Source organism: Haliotis rubra, unplaced genomic scaffold (assembly GCF_003918875.1).
Source record: "Haliotis rubra isolate DU_JTF1 unplaced genomic scaffold, ASM391887v1 Scf2, whole genome shotgun sequence".
NCBI lineage: Eukaryota > Metazoa > Mollusca > Gastropoda > Lepetellida > Haliotidae > Haliotis > Haliotis rubra.
In genome coordinates, this window is record NW_025766002.1 from 7,207,457 (window position 1) to 7,221,281 (window position 13,825).

The 13,825-nt window shown below is 42.2% G+C and overlaps 1 protein-coding gene across 1 annotated transcript; it reads left to right on the plus strand.

Annotated features, from left to right (window-relative positions):
- Nucleotides 1-1,578: 1,578 nt before the first annotated feature.
- On the plus strand, nucleotides 1,579-7,321 carry LOC124275445. Its single transcript, XM_046711009.1, has 4 exons — nucleotides 1,579-1,685; nucleotides 3,696-4,455; nucleotides 5,044-5,417; nucleotides 6,032-7,321. Exons 2-4 carry the CDS (start codon nucleotides 3,699-3,701, stop codon nucleotides 6,830-6,832), a joined length of 1,932 nt encoding a protein of 643 aa, XP_046566965.1. The 5' UTR covers nucleotides 1,579-1,685; nucleotides 3,696-3,698; the 3' UTR covers nucleotides 6,833-7,321.
- The last annotated feature ends 6,504 nt before the right edge of the window (nucleotides 7,322-13,825 follow it).

Consider the following 13,825-nt stretch of genomic DNA (forward strand, 5'->3'; position numbering starts at 1 on the left):
TAGTATTAACCCTAGCTAAGCTAAGGGTAAGATGGCCATGATACTTCAGGGTGTCTCGGAGCACCCATAGTATTAACCCTAGCTAATCTAAGGGTGAGATGACCATGATACCTCAGGGTGTCTCGGAGCACCCATAGTATTAACCCTAGCTAATCTAAGGGTGAGATGACCATGATACCTCAGGGTGTCTCGGAGCACCCATAGTATTAACCCTAGCTAATCTAAGGGTGAGATGACCATGATACCTCAGGGTGTCTCGGAGCACCCATAGTATTAACCCTAGCTAATCTAAGGGTAAGATGGCCATGATACTTCAGGGTGTCTCGGAGCACCCATAGTATTAACCCTAGCTAATCTAAGGGTGAGATGACCATGGTACTTCAGGGTGTCTCGGAGCACCCATAGTATTAACCCTAGCTAAGCTAAGGGTGAGATGACCATGATACCTCAGGGTGTCTCGGAGCACCCATAGTATTAACCCTAGCTAAGCTAAGGGTAAGATGACCATGATACTTCAGGGTGTCTCGGAGCACCCATAGTATTAACCCTAGCTAAGCTAAGGGTGAGATGACCATGATTCCTCAGGGTGTCTCGGAGCACCCATAGTATTAACCCTAGCTAATCTAAGGGTAAAACCAAGTCATCGAATGTCACCTGACACGGATTTCATAAATTGGAACAGCAGTAAAGGAGGTGACATAGTTGCACAACTCGTTCTTGTTGATGGAGTTGAACGTACAATATATGGTAACTTACAAAGGACATTAGCGTCTTTTAAGGAAGTGCACTTAAGTGATTGGATGCATATACATCTTTGAAATTAAATGTTATTCGGGCAGTGTTCGTTCTAAATTGGTCGCTGAAACCAGGGAGAATTATCCCTGCTGAAACAAATACTGAAACACGATCATTAAAAGAGACATGTATTTGATTAGAGTGCGTGCGTGCGTGAGTGAGTGAGTGAGTGAGCGAATATTGCTTAACGCTGCATCAGAAATGTTGCAGCTATTCGCGGCGAACAGTAGTGTAAGAATAATCGATGCCAACGTAGAGAAATCTGTTGCCTTGTGAAAAACAACCATCTTAACACAAATATTTATACTTCAAATGCAAGCGTCATAAACAGGATTCTATTAAAATCATAAATATTTTGAAATTCCTAATAAACCTTTCTCATATTTACCCCGTGCACGTGGGATTCAGAAAGGTACTCGCGTGCACGAACATCTCGTGCCGAAAGTGCCTGTCAAAGTGTCTGGTGTTATTGCACACGAACCATATGGCGCACAATCTGCTTAGATATCATTACGTTCGTTATCTGATGTGTCTTTAAGAGCTCAAGTTGACAACCACTCGATTTGAAGGTGATGCACGTTTTAAACAACAATGCTTTTAGATATTTATTGCCATCATTATTTATTACAGAAAATGAGCTTAAATCTCTGTATTAACCAAAATAAACGAATATCATAGCGCTCGTTTGAAAAATCGATCACTTCCGCGGAAATGTCTCGCAAGTTGGTACAAGGGAGACAACTTCATATTTATCTCGGTGACCTAGATAGAAGCCAACGAGAACTGGGTTGTTGATAGTGAGATACACTTGAGATATCCGACCCGTCGACACTGCTGTTGTATATTTGACTGCTTCATGTGAAATACCGCTTCTGACCAAACACAATTACGTAAGTTACGAACAGTTTATGCTAGATCTCACGTGCATATTGTTCATATATAAGTTTCGGCGGAATTTAGGCGATGTTGAAACAATCGATTTCTCAGCAGACGTGTCTCAAATATGGCCGCCACTATAATTATGGTGAGACGAGGCATGGCGGCTAGCAGTTCGTGTTGTTAAAACAAACATGGCGAATGTAGCTTTCGCTGTTTATGAATGTATGTTCAGACTTACTTGACTGTTACAACTAAGGGGGATTGCGATATCTGTTTATATTACCGTATCAGAGATAACCACGGTATATGACATCAGTTCTACTAATCTTCTTTTCTTATGTGATGATATACTGAATGGTTATAGTGATACATAGAGAATCTCACCCGAGTGTCTTTTGATATCAAATATATCACCAGGAGTTGATAAAGTAACAAATATCCTAGGCTTGCCGAGGATATTTTTACTTTTATCAACGAGTGTTGATATATTTGATATCAGAAGACACGAGGGTGAGATTCTATTTATCATCAAAAATCACTCTTCATTAGTTTTCAATGAAAAATGTACATCTCTTAACTCAGTACTGCCATTAGATTTGCAGTGCAGCGATGTCATAACATTGTGACGTCTACAAGTTCATGACGTCATAGCATTGTCAGGGCATTGTACAAAATCAACTGTCAAAACGATATCTCCTGTATAGCATGACGTGTCCCACCTGTCTGTACATCATGACGTGTCCCACCTGTCTGTATATCATGACGTGTCCCGCTTGTCTGTATATCATGACGAGTCCTACATGTCTGTATATCATGAGGTGTCCCACCTGTCTGTATATCACGTCGTGTCCTACCTGTCTGTATATCATGACGTGTCCCGCCTGTCTGTATATTATGACGTGTCCTACCTGTCTGTATATCATGACGTGTCCTGCCTGTCTGTATATCATGACGAGTCCTACATGTCTGTATATCATGAGGTGTCCCACCTGTCTGTATATCACGTCGTGTCCTACCTGTCTGTATATCATGACGTGTCCTACCTGTCTGTATATCATGACGTGTCCCGCCTGTCTGTATATTATGACGTGTCCTACCTGTCTGTATATCATGACTTGTCCCACCTGTCTGTACATCATGACGTGTCCCACCTATATATGTCATGACGTGTCCTACCTGTCTGTATATCATGACATGTTCAACCTGTCTGTAAAACATGACGTGTACTACCTGTCTGTATATCATGACGTGTCCCATCTGTCTGTATATCATGACGTGTCCCACCTATCTATATCATGACATGTCCCACCTGCCTGTATATCATGACGTGTCCCACCTGTCTGTATATTATGACGTGTTCCACATGCCTGTATATCATGACGTGTCGCACCAGTCTGTATATCACGACGTGTCCCACCTGTCTGTATATCGTGACATGTCCCACCTGTCTGTATGTCATGACATGTCCCACCTGTCTGTATATCATGACATGTCCCACCTGTCTGTATATCATGACGTGTCCTACCTGTCTGTATATCATGACATGTCCCACCTGTCTGTATTTCATGACATGTCCCACCTGTCTGTATATCATGACATGTCCCACCTGTCTGTATAATATACAAGCTATTCATCAAACGCAGCGTGTCTGTCCATCCATAATGAATAGACATGGAAAATTCACAGCCTCACATTATGTGCATGTTTTCAATGTTCAACTCATTTTCCTTCTTAAATACTTATTTTGTTTTGTGCAGACGTATTCATAAGGCATACTGACAACAGCCTCTGCAAGAAACCCACATATGGCTCATTATTAGTTGGGCGGCGGGGTAGCCTAGTGGTTAAAGCGTTCGCTCGTCACACCGAAGACCCGGGTTCGAGTCCCCACATAGGTACTATGAATGGAGCCCATTTCTGGTGTTCCCGCCGTGATAGTGCTGGAATATTATTGCTAAAAGCGGCGTTAAACCCAACTCACTCACTCACTTTTTAGTGTAATTTTCTGTTCCATCTTTCAGGAAATGGCAATGGACCGACAATACTCCAAAGAATTCTTCCACTCACTCATTGATTCCATGCAGAAGCTGTGTCGCCAATACCTTGAGTTTGACCAGGCTGTTGAACTGTGTGGTTATTTATCTCTTGAAATTGATAATAGCAAGAAGGAGAGATATGTTCTCAGTGAACTAGTCCAGAACTCGGGGGATGTCATCAGCGAGAGATACTGCACCAAGGCATTCAGAACAGTCAGGAGAAACAGCAAGAGTCCGCAAAGGGCGGAAGACAGTGGTCCTCCGTGGAAGGCGAGGATTTTACGCGAGGACAATGGGCAAATATCCAGGGACTCAGCTAAACTGACGCAGCGGGAGAGAAACCAACTAGGGCCAGTGTTTCCGACTGGAGGATCATTTAACAGACCCGGTGAACACAGTACAAGCTTAGATAACCCTCTTCCTTCTAAGTCCGTTTCAGGATCCAGAGTTACGAACTATAGCCAAAGATACAGCCCAGTGGAATCGTTGTCATTTGTACAGCGACGCCAGAATCATATTCCACATCCTCAAGCAGCTCCAGAAGCTGTTCCCGTCCAAATGTTTACTTCCAAATTTGTACGTGATGGACAGTGTGGTCCACACGGTCCATGGCAACAGGTGATTCCCTCAATAACAGATAGTGAGGGGTTGGAAGGCTGTGCTGGATCTGGTGATGGTGCCAGAACTGGGAAGAGGAAACCCACGCCCGAGAGCCATGTGATGACAGGGAGCAAGAAACTTAAAGGTATGTATTCTGTCACAGCAACTAAGACTCGGACCAGAATCGACGATTACTGCACTGTCCGCTATGTCCTGTATTCCATCCACTATGCATGCCAGGATCCTAGATTCACCCAGATTATGATGCTTAGGTTATCAGCAATTTACACTGCCCGCTGTCGCAGAGACATCCTACATTACTGATGGGTGAATTCGGTTTACACGAGTTTGAATGGCATGTCAATTTTATGACGATGTGTCAGTTTCATGTTGACGGTTGATATGGGGGAAATACCAAAGTTGTTTTGTTTGTTTGGTTTTTGTATAACGCCACACTCAGCAATATTCCAGCTATGTGGCGGCGGTCTGTAAATAATAGTTTCAGACCAGGCAATCTAGCATGAACAGCATGAGCATGGATCCACGTAGTGGAGAAAGACCGAAGTGGTACTGGATTAGGCGTTTGCGATTTGGATAAACAAAAACCACGATCACAGAAATCTGGAATTCTGATCAACGATCATAGCTTGTGCCACGCACAAGGGACGCAATTCTGTACAGTAACTTGCGGTGCTCTATGATGTTCACTCTGCATTTCACTCTTGTCTTTCAGAGTCGCCAGGGCCTTCTCTGCCCCCTACATCTAGCACCCATACCTCCTTCCCTGTCACTACCTTATCAGGTTCCACTGTACATTCCCGACTCCCCTCCGTCTACAATGACAAGTCGTCCATCATTACAGAAGACATGCCAATCATTGTAAAGGAGGAAGGCGTCCCCTTCCTTGTGATCAACCCCCAAGATGAAGGTCTCGAAACAAGTGGTGAAGGAGACTTAGAAGTTGAGAAACTTATCCAGGAAGGAGGGGTAGATAACTCTTGTCTTTTGGACGGAGATGCTGTTGGACAGTTGCTGGAGGCATCATTGACCGAAGACATGAACAAACACACTTCAAGGAAAACCCGGGGACACGTTAAACTATTTCAGGTTAGTTCGTTGTCATTGTTTCCAAATATCATGTGTGGGCAATCCAGATAATTTCCCCTAAATACCAGACATGATCAAGAAAGTTGGACAAGCACGATCGGATCGTCTCAGTGAAAATACAGGTGCTGGGATATGTACCATGATGATGGAAATTAGCCTAGAATGTCAGCTGAACGTCATTGTGGTAGCGGTATCTCACAGGATACCTTTAACAAACAAAATAATGACAAAACCGGTCAGGGTTAATAGCCTAGTGCTCATTTCCATCCCCGATGGAATGGCATAGACAGTACATGTGTGTTATTAGGTAGCAGCGCCAGAAATTTCTTTTCAGATTCAAATGCCATGAAAGAATCCATCAAAATTATTAACGCAATCACAATGTGTCTATGGCACGTCTTCATTTTCCTAAGCCCCGAAGGTACTTGCAATTAATGTTGCAAAGTGAAAATTTGACGAGTCCAGTTATACAGACTTAGATATGCACCATTACAACACACGGCTAGCTATGGTATGATAACTGTTCAAACACTCGAATGACACGCAGCTTGAGTTTCCAGTTCCTTTTGGCTTAGGCAACACCTGAACTTAACTCTGTTCTGTGTATTTTTCAGGAGTATCTTGTATTACAAGGAATCACTATTCCCATGCAGGAGTTGCCACCGGCAGACCTCGACAATGTTCTGGGAACTTTCTTCTGGGACATCCGAAAGGACAACGGGGAAGAGTACGAGCCTTCTTACTTAAAAAACATGCAGTCAAGCCTTGAAAGACATCTCAAGTTCTGCGGCTACAGCTTTTGCATCACACGGGACAAGATATTCGAGAACAGCAGGACCAAACTGAAGGACAAACAGTCCTGGCTCATCCAGCAGGGGAAAGGAATGCTGCCCAATAAGACTGTATTCCTCACCGAGCAGGACATAGATGTGTTGTTCCGAATCCAGAAACTAGGAGATTATAATCCCGATGTTCTATTGAATACGATTTGGTTGATGGTGAATATAAATTTTGGGAATGTTGTGAAGAATGTTCGAGACCATGGCGATCTGTTGTGGAGGGACATGGAACTGCAGGTGGACTCTTCCGGTAGGGAATGTGTGATGTTGAATAAGTCCCCGTTTCCTGTGGTGCATCTAGACAACACGGTGCCTTCTAACAGGTGTTTGGTTAGGCTTTACAAGACCTTCAGAGACAGTAGAGGCAGATATGTTGAAGGTACTTGCTCTTTTTATCTGTGTCCCAATCCATCAACAATGTCCGAATGGTTCAAACCATCCCCTGCTGGTGTTAACCGACTGAACAATATGGTTCGAAGGATCGTCGAGGGTTCTGGCCTTCCGCTTGAAAGGAAGTACACGAATTCCAGTATACAAATGTTGATTAGGGGGCCATTGAGAGTTCTTGCCGACTAGATCCAAGAATATGCGTGCTTGTGGATTTTCGTGCATTCGTGGACCTGACTGCAGTATTGCTAAAAGCAACGTAAAACAAAACCCCATTCTCTGCCTTAAACAAATTTGACGACATTTGATATCAGCGGCGCCATTCTCTTTAGATGGATGGCTATGATTCTTGTTGCAACCGAGCTGTAGCGTACATTTTGAAATAAGATGTTTAGACAGTTATGCACGTCTTTCAGGGAAATACTGTTTTGTTGTTAATAATTTGAGTTGTGATTCCATTCCTTGCTGCATTTCTGCAGAATGCTGTTTTATTTTGATATTTTATTTATTTCCAACGTACTATGTGCCACGGGTACTGGTTTATCCAGTGTTTAATTGTCAATTGCTGTATTACATTAACATTATTTCAATATGGACATCTTCATAGAAGCTTTGGGCAATGAAGTGATATCCTACCACATGTCATTCATGATATACAATAAAAAAGCAACAACACCAGTTTGGTTTATTTTTTATGTATTTGTTTGTTGTTTCGCAATTTTCCAGCCACGTAGCGGCGTCTGTAACTAATCGAGTCTGGACCAGACAATCCAGTGATCAACAGCATTAGAATCGATCTGCGCAATTGGGATGCGATGGCATGTGTCAGAAAGCCTGGCCGACAAGCATGGGTTGCTAAAGACGAATTCTAACATGGATCTTCACGGGTCTGGCATTGTTCTTTTCCAAGTAACATTCCAGTATCGAACCCACTAGGCTATCCCACCGCCCCTTTCAGAAGGGGAAGGGTCAGGTTCTGATGCACGCAGATGTTTGTTGTCAGCGTTGTCCCAGTATCCCAACCCACAAAGTAGGCCATGCCAGATTATTTGTATTACACCCTCTTTACAAGGTTTTTCCTGATAGCAGGGAATTTGCTGAGAAAGGCATTAACCACCCCCACCTCCCCGAAATTCACTCACGATATCACTTTACATATTAGATCATGGTGAATCCGCGTTAAGGTCTCCACGTACATGCACACGTAAGATGTAGTTCCACGCCTAATAATGGTTTGGGTGGACATGCTTCGTTACCCGACCCTTCGTGTGTTCGAAACCCAACTGCGGTAATCGTTGCTTATTTCATCAATCCCTGTGTTGTCTGATCCAGACTCCATTATTTACAATCCAATGTCATATAACTAGATTATTGATAATTCTACCATGACATTTAAGTATGTTCGTTCTTCATTGGCTGTTACTAAAAAATTAGAAGTGAAAATATTTCAATAACCACTTCTGAGAGCCGGTTCAGTGCGCGTAGGAATATTTTGCACTCATTACCCTACGCAAGGTTAATGAGTGCATATTTAAAACGCGTTTTATTTATGGTGCATATGTCATGGTAGAATGGAGATAATCTTATTGTGTTTACATTTTGGAAGTGATTATAGTTGGTTGAACGCTGCTAAATGTTTCATTTAGCAGCGTTCAACCAACTATATAATCACATCCATGTTTCATTTAGCAGCGTTCAACCAACTATAATCACTTCCAAAATGTAAACACAATAGGATTATCTCCTAAGTGATGCGTTAACAAACTTTACAAAGTCAGTCATCATCAGATGTGCTGTTTTATTCATTGAAATATGATCTTGGGTCATGATACATAATCATGACCAGTACAATCAACGGCTATACCTCGATTTTACTCCATGTATTTTGGCAAGATCCTGGACATATGACGTGATGTCACTATCACTTACATTATGCTTTAAAAAATCAACTAGACTGGAATAGAAGCTGCGAAAAGGGCTGAGACGGGCTGTCATAATGGAATACAGATGTGACCAGTTTGCCAATCAATGATACGGAAATATACAACCGCATTAATATTTTTTCCAGAGATTCCGACAATGCATGTTGGACGAACACAATTTCAGTACAAGTCCGATGATGGCGGTATCCAGCCTGTCGTGTTGGCTGTATTCACCCTTTGTCTTCCAGTATTCCTGATATATGTGCAGTGGATATGATAGACGAAAACAACCTTACAAGGGTTAAGAACACGGAAACTTAGAATATTCTGGAACACCCATGTAATCACCAAGTCAATGCCCCAGGCCATGGTATCCGTTGATAAGAACTCAATTGCAGATGCCGGAAGATATCCTTGCGGAACAAAAATATACGTGTCATGAGATCCGACAAATTTGCTTCCTTCGTCACAGAAGTCACCTGACATGTCACATGACTCTTCCAGTCTGCCGTGACGGGTCAATGCATACATTAACCTCTCCGATTTAAATCTTTCGATGTCAATGAAGTCAAACCCTCGTTCTGGATAAACGTCCGCTTGAGTCACCATAACCAATCGACCTTGAAGTTTCTCAAATGCAAATCGGAAAGTCGAAATCGCTTGCCTGGTGTTTTGTAGATGGTGAAAACATAGTTTCCGATGGAAAGGAACATTGGGAAGTTTCTTTCTAACATGATCAGGAAGTAATTCTTGGTCGTAAAGGAGGTGGACTTCTTCTATGTGCGGATGTAACAAGGTTCTGGTAAGGCCTGTAATGTATTCCTCCGCTCGAGCCTCCTTCTCACTGAGACTGAGGGTCGAGTATCCAGGGCTGTTCCAAGAGGGGTCGAGCAAGTATGGAAACGTAAGAATAACAGAAATCCGCTGCTTCTCACCAGCTTGCTTTGTAACTGTAAACGTGTAGTGTAGAAATACCAGTGTACACACTGTTGTGGTGATCAACCCACATATGGCATATCCAGACCTTCCTGAAACAAGAGGATATCTATTATACGAATGTCATATTAATCTATTATTGTTTGTTTGTTGTTTTTCGCCGTACTCAGCAGTATTCCGGCTATATGACGGCGGACTTTAAATATTATGTAAACCAGTCAATCTAGTGACAGACATCATGACCATCGATCTTCGCAACTGGGATACGATGACAGGCATCAACCAGATCTGCGAGCCTGACCATTTGATCGCGTGGGTCTAATTTTACGACAAGCATAGCTTGTTGAGACCAAATCGAACATGAACCTTTACGGGAGGTTCTTGTTATTAGAACAGTTACTGAAAATGCTTTTCAGATATTTCCGAAAATAGCACATTCAGATAGCGATAAAAATGGCAAAATAGAAATTTGCTCCATTGAAGATATATATCAAATAAACTTCAGATAGAAGAAGAAAAAGACATGATTACAGGTGCGAAATGCATTACCTGTTACTCAAAGTCTCACGCAAATGGCAACAGATTACGGAACTTAAACTGAAAATCATGCAGGACATCTTGCGGTCTTACCTCTGATCAAATGATGAATTGTCTCCCTTGACATGACCTACCACTGTTTGTAATACATATGCGTGAATAAAAGCGCGTTTACGATAAAAGTTAAATAACCCCCCGATAAGAACATGTCTCAATATTTAAAACACATTGAAAAGGCAAATGTATTTAACAATATTGTGTCATGTGAGGACAACAAGAAACAATACAGGGATATAAAAGTAGTTCGGAATGTGCATCCGTCGAGTTGAGGAAAGAAATGCCACATGAATGGACGCTACAGTTGTTGTGTCATTTCTGATACTAGTAACCCAAAATGATTTACCTTTGGATAGACGCATCTTTTATCTCCACAAGCTGCGCGTGCGGCACGCGGAACACTAAATCCCACAGTCAATTCATGGCAGTTCTTTCACTGCGTGCATTTTGGTCAACTATGAGTTATATTATAACACATTAAGGAACACTTATTTCGAACATGCTCATACCGCACGATTTGTGCTTTCAACAGATGGAATGACACTTTATTGAGAGATCTTTAGATGTGGACGAAAACGGATCAGGAATATGGTAAAACATTGAACCTGGATCCAGGACTTGGGGCTATCTAGGTATTACTTGGACTTAATTATTATTTTATTTTTAATTGTTAGACAGTGTAGCTCCTTATATATCTACCCGTAGAGTAACAACTAGTCTCTGAAATGAACATATTTTACTGAAAAAAGTTCATAGTAAAAAAATATAAAATATAATGAAAAGGAGCCCCGAGACTTTCTTCATTTTCGGAAATCTAGACTTGCCACATTTTCAAGACTTGTGTGGGATTTCTTGGATATATTTGCTTCAGGGTCTGTATGACAGACTAATCTACCCGTAAAGATCCGGGTTAAAGTGGTCTTCAGCAACCCATGCTTGTACGAGGCGATTAACGGGATCGGGTGGTCAGGCTCGCTGACTTGGTTGACACATGCCATCGTATTCCGATTGCGTAGATAGATGCTCATGTAGTTGATCACTGGATTGTCTGGACCAGACTCGATTATTTACAGACCAGCGCTATATAGCTGTAATATTGCTGAGTGCGGCGTTAAGCAACAACCAACCAACAAACCAACCTTGTACGGTCATACGGGATTCACCATTGTGTGGTAGAGAGGAAAAGTCTAAGAATTGATGTTAATGAACTGTTGATGCCGGTTGCGTCCCTTAGTCCTGTCAGGTTGCGATGGTCGTGTGTTCGAATCCTTGATTCACTTTCGTTTGTTGTACGTGCCAGCTTGAATGAGGACAACGCAACTGGAGATTAGAATCACAGTGTAGTATCGTATTCCAACCATTGTATCATGCAGTAACTGGTTTGTCTCTTTAGTTAAAGTCTTATGTGTCCACTGACAACGGTGTTAAACAATATTCATTCATTCGGTGGGGTAGCATCTCCGATTGGCAAACTTGGCCGATTTCCTCAACCACATCTAACCGTCAAAGGCGATTGTTTTCAGTGTTGGGAATAATTCAAGTGTTTGTGCCAGGTACATAGTTAATTCAGTTTGGATTTAAAAGTTTTGTTCATAATTATCATTTTTAACAGTAGTTTAGATAATTAGACTCGTCTATTACGGATATAGGCTGACTGGTTGTGTTGGAAGATTTTTAATTGGCTGTGTCATGTACTTTGTCTTGTGTGGCCGTTACACTTCACAACAACGGGGACGGTGAGGTAGCCTAGCGGTTGAAGCGTTCGCTCGTCACGCCGAAGACCCGGGTTCGATTCCCCACATGGGTATAATGTGTGAAGCCCATTTCTGGTGTCCCCCGCCGTGATATTGCTGGAATATTGCTAAAAACGGCGTAAAACCAAACTCATTCTCACTTACTCACCCACAACTGAGACCACCCATCGAATGCTAAGGTTAGTATAGTATTTCAAGTTCTGTATCTATGTTACATTGATATTAAATAGTAGTGCTATTATTTTAAATCAACTAGTCGAGGACAACATACAATACGCTGTATTGATTTATTCAATGGCACTTATGCGCATTTTTAATACTATTCAGTGTTCTCACTACATGGTGAATATGCCTCATAGTGCAAGTTTCGGTATACACATGGTTGGGAATATAAACCGGAGAAGTGATGTAAGTGTCACGAAGCTGTGCTTCTGGGACCAGTGTGTAATTAAACAAGAATAAAACAATATTTCCAAACGTGGTAAAAGTTCACACTATTATTACTATCAACTACATTGTCATTTTATCAATAGACGACGAAAAATGTTCCAAAACCCAATTTAGACTGACAATTTTCATTGATTAATTAAATCAGAGAAAAGACACAAGATGATTTTGTTTATTTGTTTGTTTCTTGTACAACGCCGCACTCAGCAACATTCAAGCTGTAAATAATCGAGTATGAAACAGACTATCCAGTGATCAACATCATGAGCATCGATCTACGCAATTGGGATACGATGACGTGTCAACCAAGTCAGCGAGTCTGACCATCCGATCCCGTAAATCGCCTCGTACGACAAGCATGGGTTACTGAATTCTAACCCGGATCTTCACGGGTATGGCCGTAGTGAGGCTACTGGAAATGCCAGTAGTGATTTCACAAAGCTGACTTACCATCACTTTGTGATTCAAAACAAAACTTACTCCTATGTCTGCAGCCACAAGCAGAGTAGCAATCACACGTATAACGGGGATAACAAGAGATTAGCTATGGCTACACTTTGACAAGATATCGACAAGACGCATAGACAGCCAGTTGAGTCGGATGCTACCAGTTAACCCCTGAGAGTGTACAATTCGACTGGGTTAAGCAGCAGGAATAACAGACCGATGCCCTATCCCCAAAACAAGCCTACTGGACAATGCATTAGAAGACTGACTGACTGAGTTTAGTTTTACGCCGCTTTTAGCAATATTCCAGCAATATCACGGCAGGGGACACCAGAAATGGGCTTCAAACATTGTACCCATGTGGGGAATCGAACCCGGGTCTTCGGCGTGACGAGCCAACGCTTTAACCACTAGGCTACCCCACCGCCCCTGCATTAGAAGAAACACGCCTGAATAGTAGCCTAGTCTTATAGAGTAAAGACTCAGTCACTTCGACAGGGCAAGGCAATTATAAACTCCCCCAAATACAAAGTACTTGGTCAACGTTGCTCAGCCATCCGGATATACGAGAAAAAAATGCACATAATTTACCGTTTTGTATGTGAAAATGACCGTCCGGTTACGGAAATCGGATTTCAGGATAAGTGAGTAAGTTTACAACGTTGTGAATGCGTTTTAAGGAATTTTCGTTCGGAAGGCGAGTTTTCCGGATATCTGAGGTTCCGATAAACGGGGCACGACTGTATACTGACCATGCTGACAGGCTTGGTATACTTGACCAAAAGAAAAACCTCACGCCACGTAGTAAATAGGTACTTGGCCTAAACTATAGACAATCACGGAACGGATTACTAGGAAAACGGAGTATGAAAAGCCCTAGTTAAAAATCTTTAGCTCAATACCACCAAACTAAGTCAGTGCCCGAGAAAAAGCTGCCCCCATAACCCCTTTATAACGAAGACTGGGTTTCGAATGACCACCAAGTTTCGTGACTACGTAGAATCGGCCTAGCTACGCCTGAAGGTTAATATTAAACTGGTTGTACGTGTATGTGTTGTATCCTGAAACTATGACTATTCCCC

Excerpts from the sequence above, each read along its gene's own strand:
- LOC124275445 (XM_046711009.1), top strand. The coding sequence starts at position 3,699 with ATGGCAATGGACCGACAATACTCCAAAGAATTCTTCCACTCACTCATT. Across the intron at positions 4,456-5,043 it reads AGGGAGCAAGAAACTTAAAG|AGTCGCCAGGGCCTTCTCTG; the intron begins GTATGTATTCTG and ends CTTGTCTTTCAG. Across the intron at positions 5,418-6,031 it reads GACACGTTAAACTATTTCAG|GAGTATCTTGTATTACAAGG; the intron begins GTTAGTTCGTTG and ends TGTATTTTTCAG.